The sequence below is a fragment of the Manduca sexta genome, chromosome 18, assembly GCF_014839805.1.
Source record: "Manduca sexta isolate Smith_Timp_Sample1 chromosome 18, JHU_Msex_v1.0, whole genome shotgun sequence".
Classification (NCBI taxonomy): Eukaryota; Metazoa; Arthropoda; class Insecta; order Lepidoptera; family Sphingidae; genus Manduca; species Manduca sexta.
The window spans coordinates 822,730-839,393 of record NC_051132.1 but is presented as its reverse complement, the minus strand read 5'-3'; the positions used below and the strand labels follow the sequence as shown (position 1 = coordinate 839,393).

Sequence of the window (16,664 nt, the reverse complement as noted above, 5' to 3'; positions counted from 1 at the left end):
CCACAAATAAAGGGCTACCCAACACAAAACGAATTTTTCAGTTGAAATCGGTAGTTCCTGAGATTAGCCATTACTGCTCCGCTCCTATTGGTCATAGCGTGTTGATATATAACTTTGAAAACTCCACAAACAAAGGACTATTCAAAACAAAAAGAATTTTTCAGTTCGAATCGGTAGTTCCTGAGATTAGCCATTACTGCTCCGCTCCTATTGAATATAGCGTGATGATATATAGCCTATAGCACTCCACGAACACAGGGCTATCCAACGCAAAAAGATTTTTTCAGTTTGGACCGGTAGTTCCTGAGATTAGCCATTACTGCTCCGCTCCTATTGGGTATAGCGTGATGATATATAGCCTATAGCACTCCACGAACAAAGGACTATCCAACGCAAAAAGAATTTTTCAGTTTGGACCGGTAGGTCCTGAGATTAGCCATTACTGCTCCGCTCCTATTGGGTATAGCGTGATGATATATAGCCTATAGTACACCACGAACAAAGGGCTATCCAACGCAAAAAGAATTTTTCAGTTTGGACCGGTAGTTCCTGAGATTAGCCATTACTGCTCCGCTCCTATTGGGTATAGCGTGATGATATATAGCCTATAGCACTCCACGAACATAGGGCTATCCAACGCAAAAAGAATTTTTCGGTTTGGACCGGTAGTTCCTGAGATTAGCGCGTTCAAACAAACAAACAAACAAACAAACTCTTCAGCTTTATATAATAGTATAGATTAAGTATATTACGTGATATAGAAGTATACTTGAGTCAAGTTTGTGTAATTATATATAATTTAGTTTGTCTGCTAATATATATTTTTAGTCAATCTTTCGTTTGATTTTTGTCGTCACAACAACTATCCATTAACAGTAGATATACTGGTACCATAATTTCACAATATGAAGTGATATTACTGGCTATATTGTCTTGCCTGTAACACTTCGCTGGCTTATTGTTTGAAGGTCCTATTTTAATTTTTATTTGTGTTGGAAATAGATTTAAATATCATGTTGGTTAAAATAAGAAAAGACTATAATTCATGGTTCTCCCTCTGTTTATCTTTCTGGATTATAGAAAAATTCCACCGAAAAAAACATAGAATCATGTGATGCATAATTTAACATAACACAGATCCTTGTAATACTTAATATCATATCGAGATTGATTCTGAAACAAAATTAAACTCGAAATATTAAGTATTTGTTATTATACAGCGAAGTTTCCAATGAAAATCAAATCAATAGTAAGTTAAAATACGAAAACGTAATTAGTGGATTATTTCTGCGTACAAACGTATATTTAATACTAGCTTTTGCCCGCGGCTCCGCCCGCGTTATAAAGTTTTTCAGGCTAAAGTTTTCCGTTATAAAAGTAGTAGTTTCCCGGGAGCCTATGTTCTTCCCAGGATCTCAAACTGTCTCCATACCAAATTTCATCTTAATACGTTGGGTAGTTTTTGAGTTTAACTCGTTCAGGCAGACAGATGCAGTGGAGGACTTTGTTTTATAATATATTTTTTAGAACTTTTTAAGAGGAACAATCCCGTCATACATCGTTGTTGCATAACTCTAACCGTTTACGCAGCGCACGCAACGGAAGCCCTCAAAACTAATAAATTGTCCCCGTTTTTGCAACATGTTTCATTACTGCTCCGCTCCTGTTGGTCATAGCGTGATGATATACAGCCTATAGTACTCCACAAATAAAGGGCTATCCAACGCAAAAAGAATTTTTCAGTTTGGACTGGTAGTTCCCGAGATTAGCGCGTTCAAACAAACAAACAAACAAACTCTTCAGCTTTATATAATAGTACTAGCTTTTGCTCGCGGCTCCGCCCGCGTTATAAAAGTTTTTCAGGCTAAAGTTTTCCGTTATAAAATAGTAGTTTCCCGGGAGCCTATGTTCTTCCCAGGGTCTCAAACTGTCTCCACACCAAATTTCATCTTAATACGTTAGGTAGTTTTTGAGTTTAACACGTTAAGGCAGACAGATGCAGCGGGGGACTTTTGTTATATTATTTAGAACTTTTAAGTGAAACAATCCCGTCATACATCATTGTTGCATAACTTTAACCGTTTACGCAGCGCAGGCAACGGAAGCTCTAAAAACTCATAATTTTCCCCGTTTTTGCAACATGTTTCATTACTGCTCCGCTCCTATTGGTTATAGCATGATGCTATATAGCCTATAGCACTCCAGGAACAAAAGGCTATCCAACACAAAAATATTTTTTTCAGTTCAAACCGGTAGTTCCTGAGATTAGCCATTACTGCTCCGCTCCTATTGGTCATAGCGTGATGATATATAACTTTGAGCACTCCACAAACAAAGGACTATTCAACACAAAAATATTTTTTCAGTTCGAATCGGTAGTTCCTGAGATTAGCCATTACTGCTCCGCTCCTATTGAATATAGCGTGATGATATATAGCCTATAGCTCTCCACGAACAAAGGGCTATCCAACGCAAAAAGAATTTTTCAGTTTGGACCGGTAGTTCCTGAGATTAACCATTACTGCCCCGCTCCTATTGGGTATAGCGTGATGATATATAGCCTATAGCACTCCACGAATAAAGGGCTATCCAACGCAAAAAGATTTTTTCAGTTTGGACCGGTAGTTCCTGAGATTAGCCATTACTGCCCCGCTCCTATTGGGTATAGCGTGATGATATATAGCCTATAGCACTCCACGAACAAAGGGCTATCCAACGCAAAAGATTTTTTCAGTTTGGACCGGTAGTTCCTGAGATTAACCATTACTGCCCCGCTCCTATTGGGTATAGCGTGATGATATATAGCCTATAGCACTCCACGAATAAAGGGCTATCCAACGCAAAAAGAATTTTTCAGTTTGGACCGGTAGTTCCTGAGATTAGCCATTACTGCCCCGCTCCTATTGGGTATAGCGTGATGATATATAGCCTATAGCACTCCACGATCAAAGGGCTATCCAACGCAAAAAGAATTTTTCAGTTTGGACCGGTAGTTCCTGAGATTAGCGCGTTCAAACAAACAAACAAACAAACAAACAAACAAACAAACAAACAAACAAACAAACAAACAAACTCTTCAGCTTTATATAATAGTATAGATTACAGTGTTCGAAGAATACGTGACCAAATATACCTTCGATCGATATCAATACGACACGGTTCGCGTCCCAAATACATTATCTATTAACCTATGCAGTCCTAGTACTTCTTAGTTCTCTTATATGAATTCGTCTAAGTATTTATTTATTTCTACCAAGTTGCATCATATATTTAAATCTTCAAGGGAATTATATTGGCTAGCTAAACTATAATACAGTGAAAGCTGACTGCACTCTTTCGTATACCATTTATTTGAGAGCTTGACTTTTATATTTGGTCACTTTATATACGAAGATTAGCGTTTACTTAAACATTTGGAACTAGGCCCTAGATTGTACTTAGTCAATTTTATAGTTACCCAAATTTATATTTATATAGAACAGGTTAGTGTATATTTAAGTTTGTTTTAATTTAGTTTTCTTAAACCACAAACAGATAATTTGAATATAGAATTGTAATAATATTTCTTAGACAATATCTAGAATATCCTTTCAAGATTTTAAACAAATTATTTTTATAATGACATTGTACCTCACATATCTCCTCAAAAAAGTAAATTAAAAACACCCCACACTAGGAAATTAATTTAAAAGTCGGCTACATTTCGCAGGGAGCCAAGCCTTTGACATTAGAGTACAAATTTTATTAGAGCCAGCAGCGAGGCCCCGCTCATAATGGCACGACTAATAGCCGCCTCAGAATGGGTAACTGCTAAAGTGGCTCCAATTTTCGCAGCGTCAAGTGAGAATTTTGATGTTACTAATAGTTTGAGTGAGATTGCTTTAGTGTTTTTATGGACATTTGGACAGAAATTTTAATATATAGGTGAGTTGTATATTTATTGTTTTATTTTAGTAAAAAACAAGACACGTGTGCCGTCAAAATAATTAATATTTGTGCATGTTATAATTTGCAATAAATCATAAGAGTAAGATGATTTTTCTAGGCAAATAATAAATAGCGAATGTGAGGTCGAAGGTCGAAATTTCCACTAACAAAACCTACCACTGATCTAAATAACCGATAATTAAACCGACCCTAAGCAAAACTCTCCAACACTCTTACGATATTACAGATCCATAAAACTCGACAAAAGCCGAGTTAATCCGAGGGTACTGGCGGACCTGTTTACACTGCCCGAACACGCGGCCAATCGGCGAATTACCTTCATTTAATCTCGTACACAAACATACAAAGCGATTAAATGTAACTGTTATTATGGCAAGCATGGAATCACGTGGCATTCCAGGCGAGTGTTTGGGATGGGGATTGTTATTGCATATCGCTTTAATAAATATTGTGGCATGGGCCGATGATATATCCCTATAATATTTCTTTTTCGCTTCTAACAAGTTGATGAGGAATACTTTTGGTGAGGGCTATGTTCAGCTATAGATTTCCAAAGGCTAGAGATTCATATTTTTCTAACAATCAGTTTCTTCATGGTTTATAAGAGCTGCAACAACATTGACCCCATATTTTGAACAAAAGGAACAGTAACTTTGATTATATTAATGAATTAGTGACGTAACTTGGTCGATCCACAATAAAAAAGAAAGATAATAACTTCGATTGTAGATCTAGACAATTTGGATTCGATACTAAGTCGGGCAAGAAAAATCTTTACCTCTATCACATGCTTGAATTTGCTAGAAGTCTACTCACACTTCAAAGACGAAGGCGTGAACTTCCGTTTAACCTAAAACTAAGTCAAGACTCCCGTGACCCAAGTACTAGTACTTAACCCTAAAATGCAACTTGACTCAGTGAAATTAAAAGTACTCCTATGCTTTGTGTCAAACGACCACTCGTAAACTTAGGATTGCGCTGAAGAAAACTACGTCCCTGATTTAATTACATGAAAATTGAAACACGAAATCTTTGCGAAGCAAAAGTGAATAGGACTGCTAGTTTTATTTAACGACCGAAGTATAGATGCGATTATTATAATAACTGTCTTTAGATCGAATTGGAATATAAAAAGCCATGATATAACTCTACAATCCTAGCCTGTAACATATGTTGTGTCCACAGTAATGGCAAAGAGTGAAATTTTGTTAAAAGGAACCGGCCATAACATACGCAGTGTGTTCAAAAAGTATCGCGAATTTAGAATTTTCGCGGGTTACGTATATTCGAATTTCGATTTTTTTGTGGCGTTATGTAGGTCGTTCTAATAATAATTAGATTTTATATAAATAACGAATGGGAAGTCGGCAGGAGTCTGATAATATGAACCCTACGGTACTGGACCATCGCCGTAGGTCTATCGAATTTGAGCCTGTATGTACCTACCACTAAAATGTTTATTGCTGCCTCTTTGTTGTATGCAATAATGTAAAGGCTTGAAGGATATTATTATACCAGTCGCGAGGGCTCCACACAACTCGATTCTTACCGGCTTCCGTCTTTGTAGAGTTTATGTAGAATTTAATTATCATTAGAACGATTTGCAGAGAACATTTATGTATGTTAGTAATAATATGTCGCCACTACATTATACTCAGTGTATTTTTTTTTGTGAATAATCTGATTCTCGTTTTATTGCAGTGTAAAGTTATTTGTAACGAGGTGAGGTGTCGTGCCTGCTTTTCGGTAGAAAACGAGTTTCCTAAAAAAATATATTTATTTTGAAAAGCTATACGTATTTTGTATTTTCGTGGTTAGTCGCGAGCTTAACTAATATTAATATTTTACAATTAATGACAAATGCAAATTCTGCTCAGCTTAGTCTCGTTTAAACTAAGCTTAAAAGCTTCGAAAGCTTTTGCGCAAGTCTTAGTTGTGAGGGATTTCAATTAGTTTACAATTTATGTTCGGTTTATTTAAATTAAGAAAATATATTGTTCGGTAAACATCGGCAAATAAATGTAAATACTTTGTTATTTTTAAAACTAAACGGTATAATTGCATTTTTAATATCTACTTGTATTTTTAATGTGTTTTGTATTTGGGTTATCTTTTTTAACATGAGTTGTAAAGTGAAGAATATTATTCAATTAAAATAAAAGGAATGCATGTACATTCGTGACGGAATTAAATTTAGAATTAACAAAAAATTTCATTCTAAGTGAAATAAGTTGGCACTCTCTAATTTTTGTAAGCAGCTGCGAAGAGTAGAGTAAGTTTCAAAATAACATTTTTCAAATTAAATATTTTCAGCCCACATTCTCGGTGAATTTTTTAATTAAAATAATTGTGATGTCAGTAGGAAAGTCTTTATATAAAGTAACGGCGTCGTCGCACGTTGCCTTAATTTTAATGTGAAAAGCGACGTAAATGTACGTTATAATTAATTTTTTTTTGACATTTCGCAGATTTCTCTCTCTATTACTTGGTAGTTTACTCGTAGATAGAGGTCCGTCAGTAAGTTTCTTTGCTGTATTTATATATTGTTATGTTGGTATCTAACTAATAGAAATGGGTATATCTAGTGTTTCAGGGCGTCAAGTGCAGCGCCAAGTATTACGATATTATAATATCGATATATTGATTTCAACAGTTGTACAAAATGCATTAGTAAAGCTGTTATATTTCTGGTTTTTGCATTTACGCATATTTGTAATACCTTTGTGTTATATCTGGTTCCCATTCAGAGAATTTCACCCTTCGCCACTAAACCCTACAATGCAATTCAAATTCAATGTCACTATATAAACGCATCTCCAAACTCCATAAATTCATACCAAATTTCACAAACAAAAACGCACTCACTAAAACACGAGCGTGTAAATACGACTAGTGGACGGACTCGAGTGGGGGACAAATTAGCCGCCAGAGCCGAGCCGCTCGAGGGCGCTTGACCCACATGCGACGGGTTAATTGTCCGTCAGCACTCGTGCTCGGCCGAGTGTGGAACTATCGCTTTAAATTTGGCCGAACCAATTATTTGAATCGCATTCTACGGTGCGTAATAGAATTGGAAAATAATCGGCACATATTTACTTATTGGTTTTTGTATACGAGAATCTGTCTTTTTTGGTATGTGTATTTCTGGCCATAAGCAATGAATTATTGTTTGTTTCAAACAAAATAGCTAGGCATATAACAAGGATATGAGTTTTCTAATGTCGGAAGATAATGAGTACAATTCTTTTTATAGAAATCACACTTTCCACCATATAAGTAGCTTATTTGTGTTATTCAGTTTAACAAACTCAACCCGTAATACGAGAAATCCTAACTCAAGATATTCCTCTCATCATAGATCATCACACCTTTACATACATACTTATTAAAGCGTATCATAAGGCTTGCATAAGAGTCACATCCCTTCCTGCCGAAGTCGGGTAGTCCTACACGGCCCCTCCCTTACCTTGTCCCTTATCTCCTGGCGCATCTTCTCGCGCTCCTCCTCCATCTTGCGGTGCTTCTCCTTGCGCCGCTCCTCGGCCTCGCGGATCGCCTCTTGCCGTTCGCGTTCTGCTTCTTCTTCCTTTTCCTTGTCATCGCTGTCGTCACCGTCACCGCCCACCGCGCCTACAACAAACAATTAATCATTTTTATCTGACTAATATAATAAATCCGAAAGGTAGAACATGTTCAATTATTTTAATCGAATTCAACTGTATTGAGTCTTAACTGTCGTGCTGTTTATTAGTAGGTTTGTACACACGCAGTCTAAGTACGTAACCACAAAAGCAATGAAACGAACGATCACTACCTATTTTTTAGTGTTAGAAATTTTCTTTAATATAATAGGATTTGTCGCACTATCAAAACATGCTAGGGCCTATAGGTTATTGATAAGGAATTCAAAGAATATGGTACGAGTTTATGCAGGGCATTGATAATATTACGATTACGTTATTTGAAATGGGAAATCTAGACGTGGCTCGAATGTTATATTGTAATATATTTTTCCAATCACATCATATGTAGTTCGGGGAACATTTATTGAAATCTTCATCGCATATTCATCTTTATGAGTAGAGAAACATAACGTAAGCTGCTGCCTTTACACACTTTCAGTTGTTCTCATTTCAACATTGTGTGTTTTATGAAAGTATTACAAACATTTTAACTACGCAAGCACCAGACCCAAGACCTCCTTTTCAGTTTAGGTCCATCATCCCTAAACCCATGTAGTAATAATAATGTTCAATATCCATTAAATAAAACCAATTCATCCTGCCCATTAGAATGACACTTTTAAAATGTCATCAAGCAAACTAGGGTATGCCGCCTTCATTGCTATTTGCGCTGGTACAGCTGGTCGGTGCGGCCGAGTGAGCCGACATGGCCGCTCAAAAACCCATTTCGCGTCAATCTGAGCATTTGTCGTCTCTCAGATGTTCTGTGTTCTTGTTTTTGGAAGATTACAGTCGTGGTCTAAATGGATTGCTACAATATATATTTTTAATTTATTTAAGAAAATAATTTAATTGATAGTCGATTATTAATACTGATTTTCTGGTAAATCTACCGATGTGAATCTTTTAAATATTTTTTGGATCATAAACTACAGGAAAAGCATACGTTTATGTAGCATTTAAGAAAAAAAACGATTAAACCTATGAAGATAAAAGGCGAAAGAAAAGACGAAGCTACTTGTGGACCGAATCCTACGTATTTGAGGGGATTAAACTAACTGTTCGCGACTACTTTAAATTCTGGAACTTTTGTTCTTTGTGAATTCTTGCGGAACTTTAAAATTCCTACAATAGATGAATAAACGAGACAACTCCGCGTATTGTTTGACTTTCTTGATAATAAACGGAATATTTTATATGGGCCTTGTTCTATTTAGGTTTCTAGAAAACATTCTACTCTGACATACATCTCGCGTGAGGAATTGTAGTGTACGCCAAAAAAATATGGATACTTTTCGAAAATTAAACTTACTTAGAACCCACCTTGAATTGTTTTTAAAAGTTATTGATAGCCCCATTGTTAGACACACATTTTTAGTCCGAGATGTCTCAACATGGTCTTACTGAGCGATCTTTTCTGGTAAGTAGGACAGCTTATTCATCAGAAATATAGTTAATCATTTACCAATCATCTGTAAAATTAAAGACACCCACCAGACTCGCAAATAAAGTCCAATTCGCATCACAATGCGCCCCCTCGGGGTGGATTAAGCGAATTCAAGTGAGCCCTCTTTCAATTCAATTTAGCACCCACAAGTGAATGGTTAGAAAAAAGACTCCATCGATCCAATTGTCGCCGCGAGACGTGCCCGCGACAGGCTCACTCTACATTCACGAGTCGATTCCTTGGCTTTCCCATTTTTTCTTAATTAAATATTCGAATTATTTTGAATTGCGTTCGGTTTTGGAATGTGTAGGAGTTGAGTGTTTATTAATAACAGCGCGTTCAATATTTGCTTTGGAAATTTCATATATTTTTATCTATGTTTTTTAGTTTGTTTTAATACAACAGCATACATCGATATTCGTATAGACGTTTGCGTAATTCGCCTCAAAACTCTAAAAAACATTAGTCCGAAATCACTTCTTCGAAAATTCACTATTTCTCAGGTTGAAAACCTACACTATTAAACCTTAAACATAAGATTACAAGACAATAGCGGGTATTATCCAAACCCAATGCGATATGAAGAAATTTCACCAAGTGGAGGCTCTACTTGTGTTGTCACGTGTACACAGTACGGCTTCACTTATAATTCAATTGATAACTGGCGCAGTAGTTTGGTGCGGCGTATCACTATTACGAAAACAATTCATGTTTGTTAGGTTATACGATACAGTTCTAAAGTCAAACTTTAGATTTGATTTATTCATCTCTTCTACTCATTTAATAAACTATTTGAAATATTCAATTATAGCTTCGAACCTTCTATTACCGAGGCCAAATAATTAGTTGAGCAGACGACGTTGTAAAAAGCAAATAGTATTATCTCATATTTTGGATTTTATTTTTTCACTTTAGAGTAATGTAGCGAAGTATTTTCAAACCTATCCCACAAATGGACAAAGCCCTCTCATTTCTTGAAATTCGTGGTAACATAATGTAAACATATATTACATATAACATATATTGGCATCTATAAGTTTTGGGATAAGCAAGGGTCGTCAATACAGAGTACTTAAGATATATAATGTTTAACAACTTAGCACTCGCGATAAACAAACTCGTAAAGCTAATTGGGTCGGAAAGGACCCCCCATCGACGCATGCGCTCTACGTTTGCTTAATGGGGGTTTTATTGCGTTTCTGTATTAATTACTGATTTATTATTGTAAATGGCAGGTCATTTTTGGAACACTGTAGAGTCAGTACTTTTATTACATGTTCTTTAATGAGTAATTATTAGTATATGAATCATATAAAATCTTTTTTCAGGAGTTTATGGATTTGTTTATGCATTGCATAAAACAGCTAAACATATTTTAATGCATATTTTATCATTAGGTGAAATTGTAGTAAACATATTATAGGCTATAAACTCAAGTTGTCAACAGACAAAAGTAATTTTAAACACGAGTATATTACACAAGCAAGAGAGTATATAATATATTACATTTACAATAATGTTTTGCTTCGTAAATAAACTATTCTTTTTCAGAAATATAAAGCACAATCCCTTTTAAATCCCTTCTCGTTTGAATCTTGATAAATATACATAAAATAACAAAAATATAACAGATTTATACAAAGGGGCGTAACATTATTTTGTACTTTATAAGTTATTATGTTTTGGATGTAATGCGAAAATAATGTAAGACCTTTTTACCTCTGGGACTAGCAAAGAGCCCTGCGGTGTGGTCACACATATGAACGAAGCGGAAAATTAAAAATATTATTTGTATAAAAAGTACATACATCATTTTTTGCTTTATAGAGGAAAGTAACTAAGAGTTAATAGTTTTTGTATTGTTAGAGGAGGGGGGATATCAATTTTTCCTTTTATGAATGTACGTCATTAATTAAAGTTTGTAGTAAATACTGTTTTATTTCTTTAAGTATAATGTTAAATAATTTGTAAATATAAAAAGCCGTGGATCATTGATTACTTTTTTTTATTAGAATTCATGACGGGCGTAAAAATAGGCGAAAACCCATCACAGTGGCTCATTTAAGCATTTATAATCATTGTTGTTTTAGATTGTTGGGTAAATCAAATGGTAATTCTAAGTTACATTAATAGGCTTTTGAGCCTTATTACCTTAGAAAAACATACTTTTGCAAATCAACACTGTGAGTCACAAAAAATCGCTTCCGCTCGTTCAATGCGCCACATCCGGCGTTCCCAAAAGGTTGCTCGGGTCCGGCGGTAATAGCGGCCGCGCTTTCATGTTCTTATCGGCGGATAAAGCCTTGCTAACTCTATCTCATATAAGTTTTAGGTTGTATGAGAGTTGTTTAAAGACCACTGATTGTGTATTCATACAGATATGAAAAAGTGTAGGCTTAGGTAGTGAACAATTTGTTGAAGTTTGTTACTTAGTTTAGCTGAAATTATCAGCGTTCCATAGGTTGTTGGGACAAATGTTTGCGTGTATCACAAATATTGATTTCATGATAACTAGAAAGTTCTTTATGCTAGTACTGCAAAGTGAATACATTGGACTTACAGCGCGGATAAGTGCCTACAGTGAAATACGTTATATAAATAATACTCATAACCAGAATGACATAGCACTCTAACACTAGTATCTTAGGGCAAAGTCAAAACCGTGTCTCATAGTAATAATTTATTCTTAAAAATATTATTTAACCAAAATCGATCTTTTCCTAAAACTTGGCACAATTGGTGACACAAATACAATTCCATCAAACATTGTAACAGAGACGTCGCGTGTGCGGACCGACACATACATATGTGCACCGCGACACCCCGCGGTCTATTATTAGCTAGATCGATAAACGGTAGCCTATGTTGGCTATTGGATGCTTTCTGCATACTTCTGTTTCGTACAGTTGTCATGGTTCAGCGGCAGTCGGAAAAAGAGGCCAGTTGTTATGAACTATAGTTTAGTTTAAGAAGTAAACACTCAGTATGCAGAGAGAGTGAATATGAGTTATCGTTCAGAAACCATGTGAATTCTTAACATGTTTGACAAAATATACAGTCTTACTTATAAACTTGTTTTAGCGTTAAGAAGAGGTTAAGAATTGCTTAAATAGCTGTCAAAAACCTCACGGGTTTCCCAGTTTAAACCCTAGTAAGAGACATGATGTCGAGTTTTGACTTACAGCTGTTCGAGTAAATATGTGTTTTAACTAAGCACAGCTTTGCGAAATTTTTATAAGTAAGAGTGATAGTGTTTAACATCGATTAGGGGTTATGTTGGACTTGAAATTTTACAAATGTCAGTATTAAATGCTTGGCTAGTCCACAATGAGTAATTCTGTTATTCTCAAAGAGAAACAAAATATTTCTTTGAGTAAATAATACAGATTCACCGAACCGTAATAATTTCAACAAAAGACGTTCAAAGCAATAAGTGGCGAAGTGTCTTTATGTTAATTGTGGTTAAGTTACTTTAAGTTAGAGTTAAGTCAAAGCGACTTCGAAACTTGTGACAAGTTCGGCTTTTGATTCACTTATTTTATTCGGTGAAAGTAACAGATGGTACATTCTTTAATTGCAGAGTTTATTGAAGTTATGTTTTCTACGACTGAGAGGCAAAGCGTTTATTTAGGGCCGGTTTAAAGTTTAAGAAAATTTTGTTTTTATCATCGTATTAAACAACTAAGATAGATAGTACTCAATTTATTATGATTTATTTGGGAGCATAGATTAGAAAGCTGCTTCTATATATCTTTATATCAGGAATAGCATTTACACAGAAGTCGCGAAGTAATAAATATGATTAAAACGTATACTATCAAGAACTTTGAAATACAAAGTAATAAATAACATTACGCTCAACCGTCGGGATATTATATCAAGTTTTAAACAGACATACAACAGTAATAGCAAAATTATTTTTAAAGTATATTAAAGCATTAAAAAACCACGTAAATACATTCCAGCCAGCATTCTAACATTGTTTAAATTAAAAACGGTAACTAATTTATCTGGCGGGTCTCATTTGTCCGTATTCAATCAGCGGCAGCTGCGAGTCTGAAAGAATTCGCTTGTAATCCGCTCGCGCCGGCATCCATCCTCCCCACTTGATTACACGAGTTGGGATTTTTTTACAAATTTGTTGAGTTGAGGCGGACAGAATGTTCGGTAGTTTTTTAGATGGTGAGTTTTTGAGGTTGATTTCAGAGCAATATGTTGAGGTTTTTGCGAGAGCCGCTCTCAATTATTTAACTTAAAAATGTGAAAAAAGTTTTGTTTCATGAACATGCATTTCAAAGAGTTTTACTAGTTAGTTATATATGTAGTTACTACGCGGCGGACTCATGACATTGGTTACAAACTTTTAACAAGCGTATATAAAAATAGAATTCGGAAAATTTTAATAAACCTATCGAAGTAAGTAAACAAGTACTACAATTAAAGACCTCTAAATTACAATCATCAATCATGATACGAAAAAAAGAACATTGAATAAATAAAATGTAACAATTACAAGTATGATTATATGTTGTATCTGGTTTTTCTAAGTACCTACTAGCTTGATGAGGGTTTTAATTAATTAAAGCTTGTAGCCGGTAAGCTCACGTATCTCTATTGTTTCCTACGCATTTATAATATAAAGCTTTAAACCTTTAGTTGCAAAAGAGTTTTAATCAGTTTTGCAACTTAGCATGTATTTTATGCAATTCTCTAAATTTTTTAACTTTTCATGATACTGCTTGTATCATTAAACTAGGTATCTGCTTTTGTTACTAAGCCAAAACAAATCGGTTGATTGAACCACCACCAACAGCTGAAAAAAAAACGAAATTAAAATTCCCAAAGTAAAAGTTAACCCATTTAAAAATCGTATACACCGAAACAAAAGCCGACCGAAATAAATTCGCGTGCCGGCGTCCCATCAGCCGCTAGGATCTACATAGTTATTTCTAAACAATGAAGAATGTACTCTATGGCTCATAAATTAAGTATGGAAATAGAATGTGGAATATTTAGGGAAATAAAGAGTTCGATTTAAAGCTTGGGCTCGTAGTAAATTATTCCGAAGGTTGAAAACGTTACAGAGTTTATGTTGTTTTTTGTTATCCTGGGACTGACGTTCGACGAGACTGCACCAAATGGTAGAGTACAAGATAAGGTAGTATTGAATTACGCTTCAATTCCCTTTATGTGCTATAGTAATTGCATATTGTTGTTTAAAAATAGACAAAGCATTAGTCTCTACGAAGATCGATCCTCGAGACATCTATCACGTAGAGCAGCTGTACTCAAACTTTTTATACGGGGCACAGACGCCTAAGAGGGGTGCCTCGGGCTGCAACGTATTTATTGATCTAAGTTTAAATGTCGTTATTTTTTCAAATAAATACAAAATCTTTACATATTTTCATAAGTAAATCTTTCGGAAAATTATTTCTAATAAGTGTTTTACATTTGTAGTGACGGAGGGGGTCGAGGTTCCGCCATTTGATACGTAAAGTTTAAGCTCTTAATATGTAATTAAAATTAAACATATGATTCATTTTAATAAAAGGTATTCACAATTAACTGAATAATTTTACTGTCATAGGATAAGCATACAGCTGAAGCTATATTGGGAAAAGATTTTATAGTTTAAGTGAGCATTTTTAAGACAGGCGCGTTTGTAAAAGCTTGGCGTGCTGCTGGTAGAGTAGTTGACCTAAAGTAACGTAGACTACTAAACAGTAGGTTTATATAACTTATTCCATCTATTCAGTTATAAATTTTTCAGCTTTCAGTAATTGGTTTTGTATTAAATTACTGAAGGTTGCTGTAGAAGCAGATACCAATAAAAATTGCGTGTTTTTCGCGATAGTGATCTAAGGCGATAAATTTTCTTTTATATCGTATCGATACGAAATATGGAAAATATTTTCATAGCTGATTGGATAATGAAAATGAAATAAGGTAGTATCGAGTTAGGTTATAATATGAAATAATGTAAGGTCTTAGGACTTTATAGGGCCCAGCTAACCTCAGTTTGACTTTCATAAACAAGGCTCCGATAGATTGTCAGCTTTGTAGGAATGAACATGGTGAGAACTCTGAACTGAATCGGAACAGTACCCAGTGTAGGATTAACAAGAATGGTTAAAGTATCCTATGTATTATGAATCGTTATAAAAGTTTTAAAAAAAGGAAGCTATTTGTATGGAAGTAGAACATTTATGAAGTAGTAAAAAATTAAATTTAATGCCAATTTTATTTGAATTTAAATTAGACCCATATATGATTCAGTTTAAAAAAATCCCTAATCCCCTAATTTAAAGTTCCCCACGTCCATAACTCGCGCAGTTCACAACGTTTCCGCAATAATTTACATCGTAGTATCGCGTGATTGGGCCGTGGTTCGTTAGCCGCGTGTATTTGCTCGTTTATACACGTATACAGCGCTCAGCCCTACATAGTACAATTTGCACTAATCGAATGTGCTAATGAAAGTGAGGAAAAATGCAAAAAAGCAAGCTGAGTAGAATGAATGACATTCTACGTTACTTTATGTATCAGTTTACGTAGGAATTGTGCTACGATGCTACAAGATAATGTAGGAGTGCTACATCTAGAATCGAGTATACGTGACACGTAAGATTTTATCGGCTATACGCTATTCGCTACGCTTAGATGTGCTACGTATTAGAGATGCGCTACGTTTAGCTTAATTGCTACGTGCATGTATGTGCTACGAAGGTCTCTACTAATGAATTAAATTGGCTACGATCATTATGTTACTAAATACAAATACGTTGAATAATTACGCGTAGCCATACAGCTACGCAATTAGAAATAATTTGTTCCGATGTAAAGTAGTTGTATCGATTACCGGCTCGAGCTATTTATAGCCTCGTAGGCGTTCTACGAATGGTTTTATTACGATTGTATGTGGAATCCAAATAGGTTTGAATATTTTAAAAGCAGGTTAGAGTTGAATATATTAACATTTATTGATATTTTCTATTACTGGAGTGGGTTCAATTAAAATTAAATGTTGTTTAATTGGAATAAGAATAAAAGTATATTACGTACTTCTATATATATATGAAAATGAATCCCTATTTCCCTTGGTCACGCCATCACGCGTGAACGGCTGGACCGATATCACTATTTTTTTGTTGTGTTTGTTATTGTCAGGAAAAGGATCTTATGAAAGAAAAAGTTAAGGAAGTTGAGCGGAACGTTAGAAAATTTGAGAAAACTTATTTTCAGCGATTGACAGAATGCGCGCTGCAAATTCATAGTTAAGACGGGACAACGTCTGTCGGGTCAACTAGTAATTATATAAAAAAGTTAAACGTATCTTGCATCTATTCTACTTATTTCTCGTCAAAAATATTATAATACATCTAGGCTAATCATATGTTCAATATTAATAGTAATTTGATGATCTTTATAAAGTTGGATTTGTTCAGCGACTTTCCTTTTTTATATTTTTAATAAATTTGCATATTACAAGGGTTCATTTGTCATCTCCTTACTTAATAAAAGCTTGGCATTAGGAGCAAATATGAGCAGTCATAAGTCCTTAAAAGAAAAAGAACAAGTAAATC

General features: G+C 34.9%; 1 protein-coding gene across 3 annotated transcripts in view; it reads right to left on the bottom strand.

The window, feature by feature from the left end:
* LOC115447778 (complexin) overlaps positions 1 to 16,664 on the bottom strand; it is a 289,970-nt gene that overhangs the window by 11,542 nt on the left and 261,764 nt on the right. For all 3 annotated transcript variants that reach the window (XM_030174999.2, XM_030175000.2, XM_030175002.1), the window contains one exon: positions 7,415 to 7,578. In XM_030174999.2, coding sequence (XP_030030859.1) covers positions 7,415 to 7,578 — 164 coding nt within the window. The remainder of the gene's footprint in view (positions 1 to 7,414; positions 7,579 to 16,664) is intronic.